Genomic DNA, 23447 nt, shown 5'->3' with positions numbered 1-23447 from the left:
TGAGAGGCAGCAGGAGAGCCAATATGAATTTGAGAAAAGCTCTTTTACTGTCAAACCGAGGAAAAGCAACTGCAATCTCCAATCCTTGGCCCCATTCCAAAGCAGCAACCCCAGATTAGCCATAGCAGTGACTTTATGTGGCCCTGATCACCACAATCCCCAACAGATTCAGTCCCACTAAACAGGGCAGTGCTGCCACAGCCACAGAGAAAGCCACGATGGATGAAGGCACTCGTCATCACACAGAATTCAGCAGCAAAGCAGAAACATCAGCTGAACTCCCAGAGTCCAGGCAGGTGCAGGTGACCCCCTCCCTTCCTGTCTGAGTGCAGGGGAGAGAACAAAGGGGTCTGCTCCTGCCTCAGGACAGGGAGCTCTGCCAGCCCCAGGGCTGGGGATGTCCCTGTGAGAGCAGAGCAGAGCACAGAGGGAGCTGCACCCCACGAGAGGCAGCTGCAGCTCAAATTGCACAGATTTAATCCAACCACTTCTGTTTGTAGCTTTTGATCAGTTCTAAGTGGACAGAAATCCAAGGGGCAAAGCAACAACCCTGCTGTATTTTTAGGGCTTTGCTTGCTTATCAGTGGGTTTAGAATTTGAACTTCTGGCTTTCAAAGGAGAGGTCCCAGCTGAGAGGAGCTGAGGTCCCTTCCAAACCCAAACCCTTCTGTGATTCTGTGATTTAATCTCTGGAGTTGTGCTCCATGAGCAGGCAGAAGTGACTGTGTGCTGCTCAATCCAGCCCCTGAACGGGAATTTTTAATGCTGCATCCAAAACTAAAGCCAAACTGCTTAACCTCTGATTTTACTACCTGACCTTCAAAGCTGATAAAAGCATTCCTTGAAAAGGAATAAAGCCATTAGGCAGCCAGGAAATGCTCCATCTCCATCTCAGGACTCTCATCCAAAAGCCTGCATTATGTTTTTCCTCCTCCTTTGTGCCAGTTTGGAAATGTGATTAAGGGATGGTCTCACTGGCTCAAGTGTGGCCGCAACACAAAACAGCAGAAACTTTTCCTGCCTTCCAAAAGAAGAAAATCCACGTGTAAGACGCATAAATAAGATGACATTAACCTGAAGACTCAAAGAGAAACTTTGTGGAGATTCTGCCAGCATAATGTGTTGAAATAACAACGCTTGGATTTCTTTCACGCATAAGAATCAAGAAAATTCTCTCACAGAGCGCTTGCATGGCAGCACCTTCACACAAAAACACACAAAACACACTCTGCTGTGAGCAACCTCAGAGCCAAATCCCATCTGCACATCCTCCCTGGAGAGAGGGGCATCCTCACTCCAGTTCAACATCAAACACAACATGAGCAGACCTGGCTGACTCTCGGGAAGATTTTGGAAATCTTGTCCCTCTCACCCAAGGACAGCTGGTTTCCCCCTCACCTGGAAGCTCTTTGCAGCAAGAAGTGACTTGGAAAAAGCCTCAGCACAGGAGACTCCTGCAGTGTGGGATCAGCAGGAGCAGAAATGCTGCTTCCCCAGGAGGATCCTTCAAATCCTGAAAAGAACTCCCCGCATTTTTAAAGGATATTAAAAAGGAAAAGCTCAGAAATAGAACTTTGTGAGTAATTGGTTTGGGGGTTGCTGGTCAGACTAAACCACTAACAGAGGTAAAATTATTACTGTCAACATAAAATGGTTTTGGAGGTTGCTATTTACCAGAAGGCAGGAAAAAATGTTACTGGATGAAATGATTTTTTTTTCATAAATTGAAAGGCTCTGTTTCATTTTGAGGTTGTTCAGCTCTTTCTTAAATTAAAATTTGACATATTAATTTCTTTGGCTGCCTCAAAGTTGTACTCTTCACTGCACACATCATTTTGCCAAGAATTTCAGCCAAACTCAGCTCCTAATAATCCAGAGCTATAAACACCACAACAATGGAGTTTTTTTCCATTAGTGGAAAGAGGGAGCCATACAGCATTTCATGGAAATAGGATTGGAGGCAAGAGCAGAACTGTTTCTAGAACTGCTGCTACAGAAAGGATTTTGAGAAGATAAAAGAATGACACTAAAACATTACCTCTGAAAAGGAGCAAGAAAGAGTTTTTAATCCACTGTAGACACTGAGGGTTTAGATTGCACTTCACCTAAAAATCAGCCTCTATCACAAGAATGGGACATTTTAAAATGCTCAGATGAAAAACCTCTCTCTCCTGATGCTCTCTGTACTTCCATCATACATCATTTATCCATTCAAATGGCCCACCCATCTCTCATTATATTCATGAAAATCATAAAGCAGAGAGAGTTCAGACTTTTTTTACATTTTCTGTTCTCATTTATAACTCCAGCCTCTTTTTTTTTTTTTTTTCTGCTTCTGTAGTAGACCATGAACTGTCCAAGCAGTGCTATTGCAAAATGATAAATACTTGAGGCTGGCATTATGTCTCAGCCTTTGTTACAAACAGAGGAGGTCTCTGTGACTGTGCAATCCAGGGCGTGCAACCGAGCAGGCACAGCCATTTGTTCAGTTTGAAGATGTTAATAGAATATTCATACCTCATATCTTTTATGTTGATGGAGTAAGAACTAATCAAATTTTCATATTATCTGTGCTCTATGAAACAAAACTAGTCTTTAGACACATTAATTTCTAGCTGAGACTCTGCCAGTCTGAAAACATCAGATTCTCAGGCCAAACGCTTTGGTTGCCAGGATGGTGCCATGAAATGAAGTTCTGATTGTGTTTTCAGCCAGGTTAGAAATTCTGCATATACATTATACAGTTTATGGAGATTTTCTGCTGGATTCAGAAGTTACACATGATCCTGCTCTGTCCTTCTAAAAGGCAGCATCTCTTTCATCTTAGTGTTTACACCCCTCGCAGATGGGATTTCTGCTTTGATGATTGAATTATTTTTGTTTACATTTTGATGACTTGACTAATCACAGACTGACTGTTGTAGGCTGAATGTTGGCAAAATTCAGCTCCCAATTTTCTTTTGCTGGCCTATAATTAGAAGCACTGGTGGTAACGTGCAGGTTGGTCTCTGCCACATCTGTCATTTCTGCTGGGAATTTCCACTTGCTTCTGCGTTGTGGGTTTTTGCAACGACATTTCAGAGCACATTCCTACTTTAAAAAATTTTAACAAGAGCTTTTCAAACGACTTCTGAGGAAAGTGAGAATTAGTTCTAGGCAGAGAAGCAGCACTGACCATTTGGGCATGGTACAGAATCCTATTGCTCACAGAAGGAAAGCAATTTTTTCAGTGAGTGAGAAAAAGGCCTGACTTTTCTATCTTCATCATCCTGCTAAAGATACAGAAGCAGGTTTGAGTTCTGAGCTTACAGAGCTTTTACTGTTGTTTCAGTAGCAATTTTGCAAGATGCACAACTCCTTCCCTCTGAGCACCTTTTGCTGAGCTCACAAATCACACCAAGACCTACCCAGATTTTTAAAGGTATTGCAACAGGTAAACACCCACTGAAGTTTAACCAAGACCCAGTTCTAGGAAGATATGGACACTCATTCTGTCTGGATACCTCACAACCTCTCTTCAGGCACCTCAAAGGTGATCTTCTGAAAAACTGATCCATGGTTAGTTAACTAAAAGAACCTGCACCTATCAACCCTCCACTAAGAATGACAAATGGAACTAATTGCACTGGCCAGGATAAGAACAAGAAAAATGCTTTAAATAATGGAAAAATAAATGTTATACATATATATTTATATTTAGTGTGAGATAATTTATGATCCTAAAAGACTTTGTGGAAGTATCTACAAACTGCAACATGTAAAAAAGTCAGAGATGAGGGAAAGCTGCTCTGTTTTGGATTCCCCTTACACGTGTCTGATTTCACAAAGGAGACAGATGGGCCTGAAGCATCCTCCAGAGCTGCTCTGGGTGTGCTGTGCAGTTCCTCCCACCTCAGTGCTCAGGGAGGGCCCTGCCAGGCCATGCTAAAACACACAAATGTCCTCCCTCACTGTGCTGTTCAGGGTTTTTAAGGATGCTTTTGCCCCTTGGGAAGAGGAGCAGGAAGGGGCCAACAATGGGATTTGATGTGGTTCCTCCTGTGAGTGACAGAGTCATTTGTCTTTTGTTCCCATGAAAATCACTGCACAGAGGCACCGTGCCTGGGCAGCCAATTAAGATGTCAATAAAAGTAAATACACTTAAAGAGGTCATGGCCATGCATTATGCAATGAGAAAAAAACAAAAGGTTTATATTTGTATCATGCTAATTAAATTGACATGGTTCTTGCAAATCATTTTGTTTCACCTGGAGCTGTAATTAAGTGACACCACTTAATGAGAAGGAGCCAGTGCTGATTGAACGTGGCTCTGTGCTGAAGCCGCCCTGACAATGAAGGATGCTTCTGTTTACATCTCCCATCATTTCCCCTTCCCAAATGCCAATGTCTTTCCAGTGAGGTAAACACCATTTTTAAAAATAAACAAGCATTTGTAATTTTGGGCAGCCTTTAACCCAGCTTTTCTGCATGCAACAAAAATAAATAATGTAAGCACTCTACAGTATTATTTCCCCTAAAGACAGATTTTTAAAAGTAAAACATTGAAGTAATCAACACAAAAATTGAAGTTTTAATTGTCTTTCCAGCAGGATTTATTTAATCTGGATATACTGGGTTAAATTCCCTTCTCTGCCATGGTGATTTTCACAGGATTATTCCACATTTAGAGCAGATTTGTACATGGGTTTGGCTGCAGAACTTCTACAAGAAATCGGGATAATGAGAAACTCCAAACTATTTGTGTGAGGAGCTTATATAATACAGAGAGAGGAGACAGGAGAGCACTGACAGAGCTCGGTGTCACTTTTCATTTGGGCTGCAGCTGCTCACCTGAGCTCAGAACACAGCCTGGGCTCAGGGGTGTGGGAATCCATACACTCAGAAGGTGTTGGGAAAGGGCCTCAGAGACAGCAGAACTGTGACTGGAGCTGAGCAGCAGCCATGAGATTGGTCAGCAGAAGAATTATGTAAAATGTAGAAAAGTCAGGATAAATGGAGCAACGGTCTGTGTATTAACACTTGGCTAGAATAACTCCCTGAGCTGCAGGAAAGTTTATCTAGTGAGATATTAGGAAGTTTGAAGCATCATAATGGAGCTCTGTGTTTTCAGGCTCACAAGCAGGGATTGTATTTGAAATAAGCAAGCATTGTTTAACCAAAGGTATCTGTGTTTATAGTGAATGGATAGAACCACTGTCAGTGTGCTTTGGCTCTGTGGGATTGGTCAAAAAGCAGATGAAGTAAGTGGTAAGGTTAAGTTCTTGGTCTGCTGCCTGGGATGTGAGCTGCTGGCACCTTCCTGCTGTCACACCCATGGAATGAGAGTGATGCTGCAAAACACAACAGCTCCAGGCACGCTGCCAGCAGTCCCGTCCTGCTCAGATCTGTACAGAGACCCCAGCCAGGGATAACGGGGAGGGGCCCCAGCAGCTCCTGCTGGTCCCTCCGGGTCCTGGGAGTGGCACCTGGAGCAGGAGGGATGGCAGGGAGACAAGGCAGGAGCCAGCCTTCCCGGATGGTGCCAGCAGCAGCCATATGTCCTTAATCTGCACAGCCCAGCTTGGCAGAGCTCTCACACTCCGGTTCATTTAGTGGGCTCTGCAGATCCCATAAATATTTTCCTACCCAGAAAGGCTCCCCACATTAATTGTGATGGGATTGCTTTGCTAGGCACACGGGAGCACTGCCAGCATCCCAGAATTTGGCATCTCGGTGCTCGATGCTGAGAACAACTCAAATACGAGATGGAACTTTAATGCCTGCTGGATCTTTCAAGTTCACCATCAAATTTGGATCTCCAATTTATGTTTTTTTTAAAAATGCTTTCAAACTTGAAAGTGAATTCAGTGCTTTTAGAAGAGCAGGATAAATAGAAATGCTCTGAGCCAGGAACACTGTTGGCAGGGTCTGTGAAAACTCTTTCACCCATTTCGGTGAGAAAGATACTATTTTTATCTTGGACTGTCCTTAAAAAAGATCATCCTTCAGGTTTGCTGTGTAACACACTCAGAACAAGACTGGGAAGGGAGTCTGACAGATTTTAAATTATTATGGAGATTGTATTTCCCAAGCAATCTGACTTCTGGAGAGAAGTCAGACCACTACAAAAGGCTCATTAGAATGTTTCACCCTCTTCACCCTCACTCCTAGAGGTAGCTCAGAATCTCTTACTATCCCTGTGTTGGCAGGAATTAATTTTCTTAAATTCATCCTCAGCTCTAAGGCCAAAACCCAACACTGACAAGATGAAATTATGATTGCTCTGACATCAAGATGCATCTGAAGTGAATGAAGATGAGACCCAACTGTAAGCAACCCAAAGAGTGGATTCACTCCTGATTCTATTATTCAGTGTAATGAAAATCTCCAGCACAGAAATACCTGAGCCATTTGGGACTCAGAGCTCCGGAGACTTCAAGGTTTGAGAACCAAAGTCCAGCACCCACCAAGTTCCAAACAAAAAACCAGGTCTGCTCACAAAGATTGCCTCTGTGGCAGATGAATCCTTCAGCTTGAGTTTAGCTGTGAAGAAATATTTCAAGAACATATTCCTTCTGGGTAAAGAAGCCCAGCAGTGGAAGAGATTTTTATCTCAATGTGTGTAAAACACAATCTGTGCATATTTACTGCCTTATCAGTCACCCAAAATCACAGATATAGCCCTGAAAAATAACAAAATTAGACTTCAGGACACACAGCACAGCCCCATGCCTGGTTTAACTTGATTAAGAGTCATTGAATACCTGAGACCCAGGCACTGTGGGGAGTCAGAAGGGGGATTCAGGCAGTTCCTCACCTGGGGCAGGGCAGAGCTGGCCAGGCAGTGCCCTGAGAGCTGCCCTGGCACCTCCTGCTCAGAATTCTGCAGCCATCCATCCTCAGGGCAGATGCCTGGGGATGCAAACTGGCCAACAGCCAAATCCCCTGCTCCTCCTCTCCCCTCCCTGGTTTTTGGGCTGGAGAGAGAAAGGAAACAAAGCCAAACAAAGCCTGGCAATTGTCCCCGTGTTTGTCACTGCTGCCTCTTGTTCCAGCTGTTAGAAGTGCTGCAAGGTGCATGAAAAGGCAAGAGCAGCACCTGCATGGGGGGGAAGGCAAGAGCTGTGCCCCTAAGCCCTAATCCCAGCCTAAAGCCAGTCCCAGGGGCTGGGCAGCACGCTGAGAGCAGCCAGGCCAGCAGAAGGTGTCCCTGTGCCAGGGGCTGGAGTGGGGGAGCTCTGCAGCCCTTTGCACCCCAGTCTGTGACTCTGTGACCAAGGGGACCTGTCTGCAGGGCAGGGAGCAGCCCTGTGCACACAGCTCAGGGGCTGGCACTGCCAGCCCTGGCACACCCAGCTGTGTGTCTGCACACACACACTGACTTCAGCAGCACAGGGAGCAGAACGGGGCCCTGCAGCCCTGCCCCAGCGTGCCCCCCTCCTGCTCCAAGGCTCTGAAAGGTCCCCATCAATCCTGCTGGCTGCCAGCCCTTGGTGACAGCCCCCACGGGTGTCTGAAATGCACTTAACCTGATTAGGTCTCACTGCATTGTTTGCTTTCCAGCCTGGCCAGGAGCTCCTTCATTGATCCCCACTCCCATCCTGAAGGTGGTGAAGCTCCCACTGACATCGATGAGAGCTCTCTGCCTGGGTGAGAGATGAGTGTGCCATATGTTTATTTAAAAATAAACAAAGAGAATTGAATCAAAGAGAGTGGTGGGGGATTGGAAGCACCATTTGGGGCAAAAAGGAAAATGAAAAAGTGCTTTATTCCAGCCCAGGGAAGGCTCTGGGACCAGAAGGGTTCAGTGATTAGGGGCTGATTTGACTTCACCCTATTCCTGCTTCAAACTCCATCTCTGCTAATGGATATTTTTTTGGAAAGCATAGCCAGAGAGGATTCCTGAGTTACAGCTACCCACATGCTTCCTGTAGGAGCCAACCACTTTTTTAATAACCACTTTCAATAATTACAAACCTTGGGTGGTTTCAGGCACCCCACAGGAAGGTTTTACAGGACAGGCCATCACCAGTGTCCCCCTCCTGCTCACCCTTGCTCCTGACACCAGAACCCCTGACAGATTTCTCTTCATCCCCCTGTCCTTCCTTCTCTTTCTAAAAGAGCAGTAACAACACTTTTATTACCAAGCCCCTTTAAAGCTTCAAATACAGCCAACAGAGAAAAACAACAACAACAAAACCAAAAACTACAAAAGGCAGGAATTAGAAATCCCACAGCTGAAACTAATAGAGACCATATTTATGTAAGTATGTGTGTTTAAGTGTTTCAGGTTTAGGATAAGACACCCTTTGCCAAAAATGTGGCAGCTATATTTGCTAGTCTCTATGGGAAATGTTATAAAGAATCAAAAGCAAACAAATTTTCCTTTCAAATAAACTTGACCCGTATGCTTCAGACATGTGTTTCCCTTTGAATCCTTGTCCCCCTTTGATGGTGTTACATACTTTCCCCTCTTTAAGAGCAAATAGTTTGTTGTTACAGCAATTCTTTCCCACAACTCTACCCTGAGAGCCCCCCTGCTTTCCAGACCTTGAGAACCCTCCTTCCTTGGCCACAGCTTCTCCAGGGATGCCCCAACCTGTGCAATGGTCCTGCAGGCAAACTCTGGCTCCTGCCCTGCCATCACTGCAGCTGGGGAAAAATAACCCAGGGGCCAGACACCTCAGGGCAGAGGAGATCAGGATTCACTGGGGAACTGCCTGTCATCTCCTGCCCTTTTATGTTCTCCATTCTTGCACTCCTTGATGCCCTTTTTACCCCAAAGCAATTTGGGTGGAATTAGCTCTTGCCTTCCTCCTCTAGCTCAGAGGAGAACTGTTTAAGATATCTGAAAAAACCCTCGTTCTACTGCAGCCTGCACAACTTGTACAACATTCCCGATAGTTTAGAAATGAACAGCACCCCACCTAACATGCTGGGCAACAGGCTGTCAAAGCCCCACACTGGACTGAATGAGAATATAAATAATTCCCACTAATCTCTGGATACTGTTCTTCCTTTTGTGCATAGACAACATACACAGAAGGAAACCACCCTAGCCAGACTGCTCTGCAGGGTGAAACAGGCAGACAGCCCTCATGAGAACTTCACCTTCCAAAATAAATGGGGGGGACCTCTCAAATCAGTTCCATGTGCCATCTAAAAGCTAAACCTATTTCATTTCTTGTACAGGCCAGAGGCTGCAAGAGACACCTGTGTGATTGCTCATCTTCTCACTTTCCCCATCCATCCATCCATCTATCCATCCATCCATCCATCCATCCATCCATCCATCCATCCAAGGGAGCACTGGCTTTTGTTAGCTCTGCTTCATCTGTCCTCTGCTTGTAGCACCTCCCCTGAGGCTCAGCACTTGTCAAAGCATTTCCTACTTGATACAACATATGAAATAATAGAATTTAATTAATATATTTCATCTCTATTACATTATTGTTATTGTACACAGAAATACCTTAACAGCAGGCTCGCTGCCCAGTGAGATACTCTTGGTCTCTAAGAAATTTGCACTCAATAAGCAAAAAAACCCAGAAAACACCAGGAAAAGCTCCCTGATAAATGTGCCTGTTCACAGGGCTTTCACTAGCTGAGTTCAGAATGACAAATGAAAGCCTCAGATCCATTTTTTGTTTTCAATAAAAATCTTGTTTAACAGTGTCATGAATATTCATGTTTTTGGCACAGCTCCAGATTAAGCAAGAAGAGCCAACTCAGACAAGAAAACAACAGTCCACTTGGCTCTACAAAAGGATGCACTGGATTTTGGACACTAAACCACACACTTAGGGAAAGGTATAAATCTCAAGTCCTAGTACAACCAGCTTATTCACTTGCATAAACATACCTGTATCAGAATAAAAAACTTAATTGAAATGAAAATTGGGAAAAAAAAGAAGTCTGACTATTAAGCACAATCAGCTTTACCCACCAGGCCAGCACCACTCATTTGGAATCTTACAAGAAACTTTTCTCTAAGGGTGCTTTAAGCCTTAGAAACACACTAGGAAGATGTTAAAAAGCATAAATGGCCAGATTTTAAGAATTTCCGATGAAAATCAATCCAGATTCCAATTTTCTCCAAAATACCCATCTGAAATGAATTCCCACACATGGCTCTTTCTGCTCTGAATAACGAAACTCTAATCTATCACAGAGAATAGCTGGTTTTTCTTCTTTTTTTTTTTTTTTCCAGCCACTAAGAACATGCTCAGATTGAGTTAAACTCATTTTGTGTTTCTTATTTTTCTATCCTTTTTGTGTTTCTGGAGAAGACAAATAAAAGGTAAAACCAGTTATCCATGAAACAAACACTTAAGTCCGCTTCAGACTGGCAATTGTGAATTTCAATTGAACTGACTGATTTTCTTACATTTGGAAAGACTCAATTACCACAATCCTCGTGTCCTTTTCCCCTTCTCTTTCACGCTGAGTATTTGGTGAAAAGGCAAGTCACAGATCAAATGTAACCAGTCCAGTGGGCTCATTAACCAGCATTTAAATAATCATCAAAGTAACGTTCCTCATCCTTTTGGATGTTTTTGGAGCAGAGTGGATGCTTCACCTGCTTTTGCCATGAAGCTGTTAAGATTTCCTCCCTGAACAGGCAGGACTCAGGTAAGAACACAGAACAGGAACGAGCAGCAGTGGATGTGGGGAGGCAGATATAATTACACAGCAGGACAATTGCTGCCTCTCTGAACCAGCACAGCTCCCCAGAACAAGAAGTCCTCAACCCTTTCCCCCTGCAGGAATTGCTCTTGCATCCAGCTGAGATCTGCCCATGACTCACCCTCATTTAGGGAGATGAGAACAAGAGGGTGGCTCTTACCTAACACACCTCCTGTGCAGAGCAGGACACCCCCAAACCAACACTGGCATGGAAAAGGGAGCCCCCCCAATGCAGAATCAGCTCTATTTAAACCACAGCAAACTGTGGGATCAAAATAACCCTGCAGAGGCACTAAAGCATCCCCCTGTCAAGCAGGGGAGCACTCAGAGCCCTTCCAAGGACGGTCACTGCACGCTCCCCTCTGCAGGGTGAGGCGTTTCAGAAAGCACAGATTTACAGAGCTGCCCACGGGGGCACAGAGCTGTGCAGGAGCAGAACTGGGGCTCAGCCCTGCAAACACTGCTCCCCACACACAGCAGCTTCAATGTCAGCACTCCAGCAAAGTGCTCTGTCAGAGCAAACTCTGCTTGGTGTTAGTGCAAGGTGGGACAGAGCCATTTCCTCCTGGGAAACCTCTGGAAGAGGTAATAGAGATGAACCTAAGAGGGTGTAAAGATGTTTAATGAGGTTCTAGCTAAAGTCATACAGAATATGCAAGCCTCTTCTTGTAGATAATTATTAGATCTTTTAATTATTTCTTTTTAATTTTTTTTACTCTAAGATGAAAAGATAACTGCCACACTTATCAGATAATTGTGATAGGGAGCAGGGAAAACCCTAGAAAACACTTGCAGAAGGACTTTTTCCAGGAGAACTTTTCCCTTCAAGAAGAGGCAGGCCTCAGAGCTGTCCCTGGCAGGGGTGTGGGGACTCAAAGCAAGCTGCCCGTGCTGGGAGGAACTGGGAACACTTTATTCTGCATCACTCACAGAGGATGTGAGGAACAGCAATCTGGAGCAAACTGGGTAGCAGAACCTTGTGGAAGGGACTTGGGCTCCTGCAGTTTTATAGAGCTTTTCATGAGACATTTGGGGGTTTTAAGGCAACAAATCAGAAGTACTAATGCAGGGAAAAACCTCTACTCCCTTCATTAGTGCTCACAAAAAGGTTGGGAGGGATTTTGAACGCCTGCCAGAAGTTCATGGGATCAATTCCACTTCAAAATGGAGCTGTTTAAGAGCAAAAGCAAAGTTCACATGCCTCATCTGCTGTTAGATCCCATTCCCCCACAGCACTTCCCAACACCCAGCCAGGGACTGTTTCCACCCTGAAGTGTCTGAAATCTAATTAAACATGGACAGGAATAAAAGCAGAGCTGAAGTAGCTGACATAAAATTCGGTGTGTGCTGAAAGGTGACACCAGTTACACACCAGGGCAGCAGCCCTGCAGGTTACTGCTCTCCACCCAGCACAGTCAGGACACATTTGCACAGCTCTGGCATCCACTAGGTGTGCACAGTGAATAAAAAGGACACGTTGTGGTGGGGTTTATGTCAATGTTTTCTTGGAGTAAGAAATAAAGCAGCAGTTACCATAGCAATGGACAGAGAGCCCATCAGCCCTTGCTATGAAAATTAAAGAATGCAGGCTGGAGATGACAGCACAGCCCCACTTCAGTTACACAAAGAGGGATGAGGCATATTAATTTCTGCACAACTATTCAAGATTTCTTTCAAGATCTTTCAGAAGATATTAACATTAACCAGCTGTCACTATCTACAACCAGCTGATAAAATCTTCATTCAGCTCTCTCAATATTTCTGCTCATTACAAATTACAGTAGCATTGTCTCAGATAGATAAGAGAAAAATTCTTCAGCAGTACCCTTGAGTCTGGAGAAGGGAGGTTACACATCATCCTCACGGGCTGTGCCCAGGCTGGGCTGCCACCTGCAACAGCCTGGCTGAACAGGGCTCTGAACAGGCTGGTTTGGGGCACTGACAGCACCAGGACAGGCACTGGGGAGCCCCTGGGGTGACAGTGCCACCCAGCCCAGCCCCGAGGGACCTGAGCCCCAAGGTCCTGGGGCTTCCCTCGTGAGACTCCTTCCACCTGCAATCACCTCTCGTGGATCCTGATGACAGCAGGAGCCCCCCACAAACCAAAGTCCCGTCTCAAGGACCCAAAGCCACCTCTCTGAGCACTGCTGGGATGTCACCTGCAGGGCTGTGACACTCCTGTCCCCACAGCTGGCTTGTGACACGCTGCCTGCTCTTTCTTGTGTTTGCCCTGAGCCTCTGCTCTGTTCTCTTCACAAATGCATCACAGCTTTAAAACCAGCCTTTTATCAACTTCTGCCTCAAACCCAATATTACAAGGGTACATTGTCCACAGTCACCATCACACAACCAGCAGTGACTAAGTACACACCAAAAAAATGGTTTTGTCATTCCTTTCTACTGGAAAACTGTAATCAGGCTGCTATAGAAGGGAAAATCAGAGGCTGCTGCTAATGTGGCCTGTCATGGATGTCTGGAATCCAGAGGAATAAAAAGTAGCCTAAAGCCTGTGAATATCCTCATTACTTTCCACAGGACTGAATCTGGGCCCGTTCCTAAGTGACAGGCTCCTGCTGAGGGCTGGTGCTTCCTTTCCATAGGAAGAATTCTCAATGCAATCAGAGCTTTTTCTAAGCCAGACATAACCTCAAGCAGAACAATATTTTTGTTGCTACTGGTGGCATCCGTAGGACCTGCAGAGAGCAGGCACAGCGAGTGACTCGGTGACTCCAGCAATTACCATCACAGCACCTCATTTCTTAAAAGCCACAGCAAAGCTTACAGCCCTGAGTGAGCAGCCATGCCACCCATAGATCCTCAAAGCAGGACCCACACGTGTCCAATATGGCAAAGAAGGAATCCCTCAGGCTGCTCAGTCATGTCTTTGCCTCAGTGATCACCTGTAGGGCTGAACTCCTTCCCCAGCACTCCTGGGGTGAATGAAAGATTAAGCATGACTTCATGGTCTGGTCTGTCAGACACTCTTTTATCTGCAAAACCAAGCTGTGATTCATGACCCACAACTATTTATGTGTTCTGGGTAACAGCTAATCAGGGAGGTTGAGGAAGCAAGCTCTGCATTTTGGAAAGTGCCACATATTCCCCTTAATGAGCCTGTCTGTCTTGTACAAAGAGCTCGCTCTGGTGGCACTTTGGAAGTGAAGGGTTACATCTGAGAGCCAGAGCTTGTATGAAAAAGAGATTCTTTTAAGCAGCCTGACAGCTGAAAATGCAGAGGGCTATGTCTGAAGTGCTTCCCCCCATTTTTCTTTTCTCCCAACATCCGCGCTGTTTCTCAAGCCCTCCTCTCCCCAGCCTTGCTGATCTCAGCAGCAATATGAAAACCTAACACGGTGTCACTGGAGATGATTAGGCTGTTAGTGTAAATTAACCCCCTGGCAGCAATGCTAATACAGACACTTTGTAACATACCAGGAACCAGGCTAACAAACAAAAAAAATTGCTGAATTTCCTTTTAACCCAGTCTCAGCTATGAATTAATCAGCTTTTCTGTGTATCCAAAGTCTGTAGAAATGCAATTTGCTTTCCTAGAGAATACTAAACACAACAACACACACCTCCCTCCAGAGACAGCGCACCTGGGCAGGTGGGATTTCCAAGAAACACACCCGAGGTGGTCCCAGAGGAAATGGTGGCAAAACTTGGAGTCAAGCATTCCATAATTCACAGGAAAACTCAGCATTCTGTAGAAATTAACTCTCCCCAAGATCCTGGTGCCTTTTGTGGGAGTTTTAGCTGCGAAGTGCCACAAGAATATAAACACTATGTGATTTCTTGGTGCCTGTGCTGTCAGGAGTGAGGAGCAGCCTTCTGCCAGAACAGAAACTTCAATCAATCTGACACTCCCTGTCTTAAATAACGAGCCCCACGAGCACCAATAACACAACAAGCCCATCAGATTTTACAGTTCTGCCGGCACTCCTGGATCACCCCCATTCATCCTTGCACCCCAAATCCTCCTCCCTGCCAGATGGGAGCTGGGGCTGCTGGTGTCCCCCCAGCACGACTCCAGCAAGTCCCTCCTGCCCCTGCAGCTTTAGCAGGAGGGTCCAAAGCCTGGGTTCTCCTCAGGGATGCTCGTGTCCCACAGGCTCACAGCTTCCCTGCTCCCAGCGGCCCTGGAAGCCGACAGCTTGGCAGATAATCACCCTGAGGATTCCCAGGGGATCCCCTAACGCAGGGGATCACAGCCCTGCTTCAGACAGCCGCCAGCTCCCAGCGGAGCGGGATTTCCCTCCGCACCGCCGGCTCGGGAGGGTTGGGGTTTACGCCGTGTGATCTCATAACGAGCCACCATTGTCACTAATTAGGCAGGGAACCAAGGATTTAATTAACGCTCGTAACTCGAGCCACACAAGCGGCTAACAGTGAAAACAGGAATTAGCAGCGGTGCCTGGTCCCTCTGCAGGCAGCCGAGCAGGGCTCCCGGAGCTGGGGCAGCCAGCGGTGGCACAGCTGGAGGGCACGGCAAGGCACACCGCGGGATTTACCAGCACACCTCGGTGGGAATTCCTTCTGCCAGGAGAGAAGGCAGCCCTGCCTCCCGCACAAGCAGCCAGAACTCGGATTTTCTGCAACGGCCCCCATCCATTTCTTCCACTCCTCCAATCAACACAGCAGGAAAAGTTTGCAAACACAAGTCTGAAGTGCAAGAGTCCAAATCCATTTTATATTGTGTGTGTGTATATATATATACACACACAATATAGGTATATGTGTATATATGCACCCACACAATATAGGTACACGTGTGTACATATATACACACACAATACAGGTATATGTGTACATATGCACCCACACAATATAGGTACACGTGTGTACATATATACACACACAATATAGGTACACGTGTGTATATATACACATATCTACACTATGTTTATATTTGTATTTATTTATATATTTATGTATAGTTATGTACATTTATTTATGTACTGTTATCTATATTTATGTATATATAGTTATATATACATAACTATATATACTATTATATATACTAACTATATATATAACTATACATAACTATTTATATATAAATATATAAATTTTTATATATGTCTATATATAGTTCAGGTTTGTTTACAGTTCCATGGAGATAGCCTGGGACCCAGCTCAGAGAATATATTTATAAATATACATGTATTCACGATATCTATTTATATATAGTGTGTATATATATATATATACACACCACGTTTATATATGTATTTATTTCTATATTTATGTATAGTTGTATGAATTCATATATAGTTGTATATAGTGTATATGTATTTATACATATTAGTGCATATATACATTTATACATAAATATTGATGTGTAGTTCAGGTTTGTTTACAGTTCCATGGAGATAGCCCTGGAGCCGGCCCAGAGAACCCCCAGCCCTCACACTTAGGGAACACCTGCCTCCACAAGACCAAGAGCATTCTGCAAGTGCTGCCCCGCCAGTTTAGGGAATCCTTGCCCCGTCTGTGTGACAGAATTCCACCGAGCAGGAGCTGGCCGAGGTGTGCAGGGGATGTTCTCAGAAGGGAGGCTCTCACCTGGCCTCTCCACGGACTTCAGCAGCCCTGAGCCTCCCTGCTCAGCTCCCGATCCCAGCAGGGTCTGGAGTCTCCTCCTGGCTGCAGAGCTGTGCTTCACCAACCTGGCCAACCAGCAAATGGTTTCCAAAGCACAGAACACAGAATCAGCCTTCTAACAATAAATCCATAGGTTATTCTCAGTGGTAACGAGTACATTTCGTTAGAGAATTGTTCAAAAGGTTTCTCAGGCACCACAGTTTTTCAGAGGGATTTAAAGAGTCGGGGGAGAGTGCCTGTTTTCTCTTTTCTAGGTAGCTTCAATTTCAAGTTAATAATTAGTTCTTTTTCAAACTTTATTAAACCAGACTGCTGCTACCACAGTGAGCCCTTCCCTGCTTCCCCTGCTCTGGTGAGAAGCACCTTTGTCAGATGTTTAAAGGACATCCTCTCCCAGCTTAGCAGTTCTGAGAACGAGTCATTAGTTTGGAGGACCCAGCTGCCTCTGGTGTGACACCGATGTCCCTGAAAAGTGCCTGCTAAGGGCTAATGAAATTACACTGGAGCGCATGCCACTCTCTCAAAATAGAATTAACACATTCCCTTCTTTGAAGAAGGATTTTTTACTCACAAATGCTTTTTAAAGCTACACTGGGAAATATTCCCCCTTTAGTGTGTCACTTCCCTAGTAAATGGTAATTAGGAGTGCTCCAGCAGACTGCCCCCATTGCTTACTGGAGCAGAACATCCAAGCTGATGGCACCGCTGCAATGAATCTACTTGGGAGAAACCTCAACAAAGCACTTGCAAGGTGCTGCTGTACCTCAGCACTTGCTAAAACCATAATCCCCCAGGGTACTTCTCTTCCAATAATCTGCTCCACTGTGGATGTGTAGCTGAATTGTTACTAATCATTCTACAGAAGGGAAAATAAAACAAACAAAAAAAAAATCAGTTAAGATTTAAAGTTCCACAAGGCTGAACACCAGACAGTGAAGTATATAAACCTCTGTCAATGAAATACATAAAACCCCTTCAAGTCATAATTCACATCTCTGGGCATTTTTGCAGAGCAGCTCTGGACTAGTACCTGGCTTTAGGGGCCCTATCAATGCCATGAAACAACTCCATTTTCCAATTAAAATACACCCTGAAATAATGAGATTCTAACTCCTCTCCCTTCAGATGTCACCTGAAATGCTTTTGTGCAGTGAAATGACTCTGAAATATTTAAGCAATGCAAAGCTGCACAGGACATGTAAAATGCTTTGTTGCAATTCTTGCCATTTGAAGAGGGACGTGTACGCCCAGAAGAGCATCCCACCAAACTCTTCTGTCTCTCTTCATTTCACTCCAAGCTCTGCTGGTTTTAAATATGAATCAGAGCCAAAAAAAAAAAAAAAAGAAAAAAAAGCACCCTTCACCTCAGAGCTGAAAAACTGCATTCCATTTACCATGGAAAATAGATCCTTGGGATAAGGCATCCCAAAATCTGGGTTAACACAAACCTTAGAGTGACTCCAGCTCTGGTTTAGGTTTGCATGTTTTGATACCTTTGACTTGTCACTTGTCACTTGTGTTTGCCTGATGCCACCACGCTGCAGTGTCAAGAACTAATGAACCAACAATTAAGTACAGATTTCAGGGTAGTAAATCTATTTCATCATATGGTAAGATGTCACTATCTAAAAGCAAACAGTAACTGCTTGAAAACGTTACTATTGTTGGTTATTTTAGGTGCAGCTGAGGGCAGTGCCAAGCTCCTGGGAGAGGTTTATTCCCCAGGGAGCCTCAAACAAGTCCTTCATGCAGAACAGGCAGAGTTAGTGTTGAAGATGCCCCTTTTTCATTACCAGTTCCTCCAAAATGGCTTTTTATACTGAGATTCCCAACACTTTCATAGATATTATGACCATAACAACCTCTTCTACCTCTGGTGCTGCTCCCCACGTGCATCCTCCTCCAGGTCCTTCAGCTGTTGCCAGCACCACCCAACACAGCCCTGCTGTCAATACTCATTAGGCACTGAAATGTAAAAGCTGTCCCAGCTCATGGGTTTAATAGCTTTCCTCACTGCATTTATCCTTATCCAATTTGTAGATTTATTATTACTCCTAATTATCCATTGTGTTGGGTTGATTTGTTTGCTGGACACTGATTACACCCTCCATCCCTCCAGGTGCAGCGAGCTGCACTGCAAAATCTCTAATAAGAAGCCTGAAGGGAAGAAAAAGCCACTCCTGTGTTCCACCTCTTTTCTCCAACCAGGATGTAACAACTTCATCCCCTTTCTCTTCCCTTCTCCTGCTCAATAGCTCCTGTAAATCAGGTTATCTGCTGGTTCAGCACCTTGCAGAGGGTGAGAGCTGATTTGCTGCCACCCCTCTGCTCGGCCCTGTGCTGTGCAGAGCTCTGCCCAGGCACACGTGGCACCACCTGGCATCCAAACAGCTGGCAGGATCCCGTCATGGTGACTACCTGGAGGAGTATTTCGAGCTCCAGAACAAACAGCAGTGCACTCTGGACAACCTTTCCAGAACTGCCTGGTGCCTTCAGCTCACCCCTCCCCAGCCTCCTCCTCACCTTCGAGCGCCCCAGCATCGCATCCAGTCATGTGGAACTCCTGGAAGTCATCCCCACAAGAATACCTTCTTTTCATTTGGTTATGATGCTTTCCCTTTTCTGCAGCCTGCTGGGTGGGAGGGTTCAGGAAAGCAGTCAAGAACAGGGTCGTGCCCTAAGGATTTTGCTTTCTAATCCTCACAGACAAGACGCCCAAAATGATGACTCACATTAGAGAAGAGCGTAACCGCGCTTGGAGAGGTGACAATCAGTCCTGCTAGCTCTGCCAAAGCCAGTGGTAACAATTTGTGGCAGCTCTGGGAAAGACACAAGACCTCAATGATCTTCATCTTAAAAATTGCTGGGTTTTTTTATGTTCTTCCCTTCCATTCATACTTTACCAACTGCTAGAGGTAACAGTAATTTTTGTTACTGTACCAGCAGCAGCAAGTGTAATTCATCTCACTTTTGGGAGCCCAGAAATCCAGCGGTAGGAAAGCAGGGCAATATTTTCCTCCCCCTTCTCTATTCCTTCAGCTCTTTTATCAAGATTTTCCCATTCATATTGTTGTTGATAACATAAGGCAAACCTGAAACCCCTTCCGTGAGAGGAAATCAAAGTCCTGCAGTAAAAGGGCTGAGCACTCCCAAGGGTGATGCTGACCAACTGTTTGCATTTTCTGGTTTTGCAGATAGAAAATGCCTGTAAAGACCTACCAGAGGTGACACAGCAGGACAGGAACAGGACCTACAACCTCTCAGGATGGTTTGGACTGCTCCCACCACAGTCCTGTGCTCACTGGGTGCCAGGAAGGAGGAGCTGCGTTTATCCACATGGTGTTCCTATGGCATGAATGCACTGCCCTGCACAGCCCACCTCACCCCCTGCCACAGCAGCCATCCTCCTGGACTTTACTGGTGCTCCTGGGCTGAAAAATTCACAGGTACAGCACCAGGATGCTGAATGAAGACACAACTTAAGAACATGGACAAATTCACAGGTACAGCACCAGGATGCTGAATGAAGACACAATTTCAGAACATGGACAAATTCACAGGTACAGCACCAGGATGCTGAATGAAGACACAATTTAAGAACATGGATAAATTCACAGGTACAACACCAGGATGCTGAATAAAGACACAATTTAGGAACATGGATAAATTCACCAGGATGCTGAATGAAGACACAATTTAAGAACATGGATAAATTCACAGGTACAGCACCAGGATTCTGAATGAAGACACAATTTAAGACCACACTTTCAATTGCCATGATTTGTGGCTATGAGGTCATTTAGACCAGTCTGCTTCCCTTGTGCCAGAGAAGATTTGTGGCTATTATTTCCCACCCCCCAAGCAATGATCACATGCTGTTTGCTTCAGCTCTGCATGTTGCAATACCTCAATGAATAATATACAAGGAGCAGAAAATAAACAAGCCCTCTGTGCCCGGGGATAATGTGTGGTGTGTTTTTCTTTAGGATGATTAAATGTGAGTGCATGTCATAGGATGTAGGGCTTGCTCTGCTGGGAACCCAGGAGGATGAGAGCACACAGCTCTCTCCAGGCAGGCAAATGGCCACAGAGAAGGTTAAGGGGGCCCCCAGGCAGCCCCAGCATATGCACTGCTATTCCCTGGCTGCTCTGCTCTCTGGGCTCTCTTTCCAGACACAGACACTCCACGGGTTCCTGGCTCACACCCCACCCCTTCCACACCTCAGGAGTCGCACTGAAGACATCAGATTCCCACCACAGAATGGGAAGGTCCACTTGGCTTTGCCAGCCTTTCACCAGCCCTCTGCTGATGCCTTCAGTTTGAGCTTTCCCATCTTCTGCATTCTGTACTGCCCCAGTGTGTGTGACTCTGAACTCCACACAAAGTGCTGGCGAGGTCTCCTCGCAGCTCAGTCTCACAAACAATCCTTTTGCAGCCCCAGAACCAACCTGTGTCAGCCTGTGCATTCCAGACAAATGATCCCAAAACTAAAGCCAACCCTCTGTGTCCATGACAGCAAGTCCCACAGGCAACTGCCAACATCCCACGTTCCCATCTCTGCCTCCTGCACCCCTCAGCCAGACTCATTTCTGAGCAAAGAAATACAGCCCCAGATTTCTCTTCCACTCGCTTTTCAGGAGAATAAAGAAAGGACCTCCAGAGAGTGATCCCCACTCCCATTCACCCAACAAACACCCAGTTCACTGCCTCTGGATTTCTTCTTTCACCACAGCTATGTTTGTTCCGTGCAAAAGTATTCTGTTTCTACTATTTTGTGTAAAGGGATTTTCAATAGAAGGGAAGTAACAACATAGAAAATACTTCTAGCACAGAGGTTTCACTCAGTAAACAGGTGTCTGGGAGATTATCTCGCCAATTTAACCAAAGCTGCAAACACCACAACGGTTCTGGGATGACTAAAATCCCCCTTTTTTCAAATAAAAGCCTTTTATCTGCCAAGCGACACTTCCTGTTCTAAAGGCTATTCTCCTCGGTGGTTGTCAACTATGTATTAATCTAATTCATATAAGCCTTAGAAATAAATTCTTTCATGTGCAGAATCTTTTGGGAAACTGATTCCCTGAGGCTTTAGAGAGCAATTGTTGCTTATCACCGTGGAAATTTCCACTGAATTTAAAGCCTGGTAACAAGTTAAAAAAAGATACATCAAATTTTTCAGTGATTAACAAGTTTCCCAGTCTTTGTCATCCTCAAAGGATTTTCATCTGATCGGTAGGGAAACGGCTAAAAATGAAAATAAAAGGGAAGTGATCTGACCCAGTAAGGCAGTTCCTGTGTTCCCACTCCTGTCCAAAATAATGGCACTCACTTCTAATAGTCCCTTACAGGCAGCAGCAATATCAAACACCTTGGGCTTTATTTAAAGGACAAATGTGCTGCCAAAGACAAACACTGCCTAACTGCAAGTGGATAGTTAAACCCTCCCTACAGAGCTCTCCTAACAAAACCACTCTGTGTGTGGGAGAGGCAAGCTCTGCCAGAGCACTTACAGAAAAGCAGGTAATTGAAGTTTTTCTACATTCAAACTCCATGCCTGTGCAATAAAAACCTGATTTTAAAAGCGCCATAAAGCCGAGAAGTTTTCTGATGCCTGGCTGTCTGTCACAGCACAGAAACAGCCCTGCTAAAGCAGCAGCTCTGTACCTCGCTGCCCACCGTGGGCCTGTGATAAACGGCACTGCAGACACCCTGAAAACCTCCCCCTGACAGGGGCGTTCAATCCTCCTCACAGCACGCAGAGAGGAAAATAAGGTATTCCAGTGCCTAGGAGCACCCTTCAGCGGGGATCAGCTTCACGTCAGCTGAGATCCACCCCACATCCCCAACATCAGAACCACGCCCGGCCAACCTCCTCACCTGAGGATGAACTGATCCACGGTGGAATTGTTGGCAATGGTCACGTAAACGTTCACCACCTCGCCCTGTTTGACGGGCTTGGAGGGCAGCCACACCACCACGTTGCTGTCCAGCCGCAGCTCCGTGAGCTGCGAGGCCTCCTGGCCGCGGTAGAGGCTGACAGAGCCGATCCTCTGCAGGTGGGACATGCTTTCATCCGCGCCCTCCTTGCCGGGCCGGATGGCGTTGCCCTTGCGGAGATCCTCGGCCGTGCACTCGCCCTTCTCGTCCCCGGGCTGCACCGTGTAGTAAAGCTCCACGGGGCTCCCCTCCGGCTGCTCCGCCGGCTTCTTCCGGCCCGTCAGCACCGTCGGGGGGTTGAACCAGCTGGGCAGCAGCTCCAGCTGCGCCACGCAGAGCCCCAGGTCCCCCCGCAGGCGGCAGCTGCCGCGCACCTCGCGCGTCTCGCGGAAGGCGAACACGCGCAGGCAGGGCAGCCGCTCCGCCGGGCTGTACTCGTCCCAGTCCCTGCCCACGATGTAGAACAGCACCTGCACTCTGGGCTTGCTCAGGTAGATCTTGGTGCTCAGGATGTAGGCCTGCAGCTTCCAGTTGTAGGTGAACTTGTTGGCGGATCCGAAGGAGCTGGAAGTCAGCAGGAGGTCCTGGGGCACCGCTTGCTCCACGGAGAAGGGTCCGTAGCTGGCGTTTAACACGGGCGGTCTCTTGGCTTTGTAGGGGAAGAAGGACTCCACCCTGGACTGCAAACTGGAATTTCTCATGAAGTCCTGGTTGGCTTCTTTGAGGAAGAAAGATGTCTCGGCGTTGAAGAGCCGATAGCTCACAGGTAGGTACGTTGGTAATGAAGAAAATCGCTGATTATTGTCCAAGACCCCTCGACACTCTGTCACTAAAAAAAGAAAAGGTGAGTTAGACCAAGTCTGCTTATGGACTCAAAGGGACACTAAGCACAGCTTCAGTGCTAAGTTAGGGACAAGCATTATTCCATGCAAAGAAAATTTACAGGGCAGCTACATGTTTAGACACAAAATAATTCTTTTCTGCATTACATTTGCAAAAGAAAATAAAATACAGCATGTCAGGAGAGGCCAATGACCAACAGCCCCAGGGCAGCTAGTCACCAGCCCTGCAGGATCAAAGGGAGCTTTTGCTCCAGGCGCAAAGAAACTGCTTTTCTAAGGACTCTCAGACAACCATTCCACTCCCTCTGTCAAGTAACCTTGCTCTTGTATTACTGTTTCTGCACTAGAGCCCATATCTCTGTGGTAAAATACTGACAATTTCCTACCTTCTTTAAATG

At 45.9% G+C, this 23447-nt stretch overlaps 1 protein-coding gene across 2 annotated transcripts in view; it reads right to left on the bottom strand.

Annotated features, from left to right (window-relative positions):
* The window catches only part of TMEM132C (transmembrane protein 132C), a gene marked incomplete at both ends in the record, with an annotated part of 163762 nt that overhangs the window by 87334 nt on the left and 52981 nt on the right, over positions 1-23447 (bottom strand). For both annotated transcript variants that reach the window (XM_084217236.1, XM_084217237.1), the window contains one exon: positions 22148-23036. In XM_084217236.1, the coding sequence (XP_084073362.1) occupies positions 22148-23036 (889 nt within the window). The remainder of the gene's footprint in view (positions 1-22147; positions 23037-23447) is intronic.

Source organism: Fringilla coelebs, assembly GCF_963513975.1.
Source record: "Fringilla coelebs genome assembly, chromosome: 17".
NCBI lineage: Eukaryota > Metazoa > Chordata > Aves > Passeriformes > Fringillidae > Fringilla > Fringilla coelebs.
The sequence above is the reverse complement of the archived record's forward strand: the minus strand, read 5'-3'. Positions and strand labels throughout refer to the sequence as shown.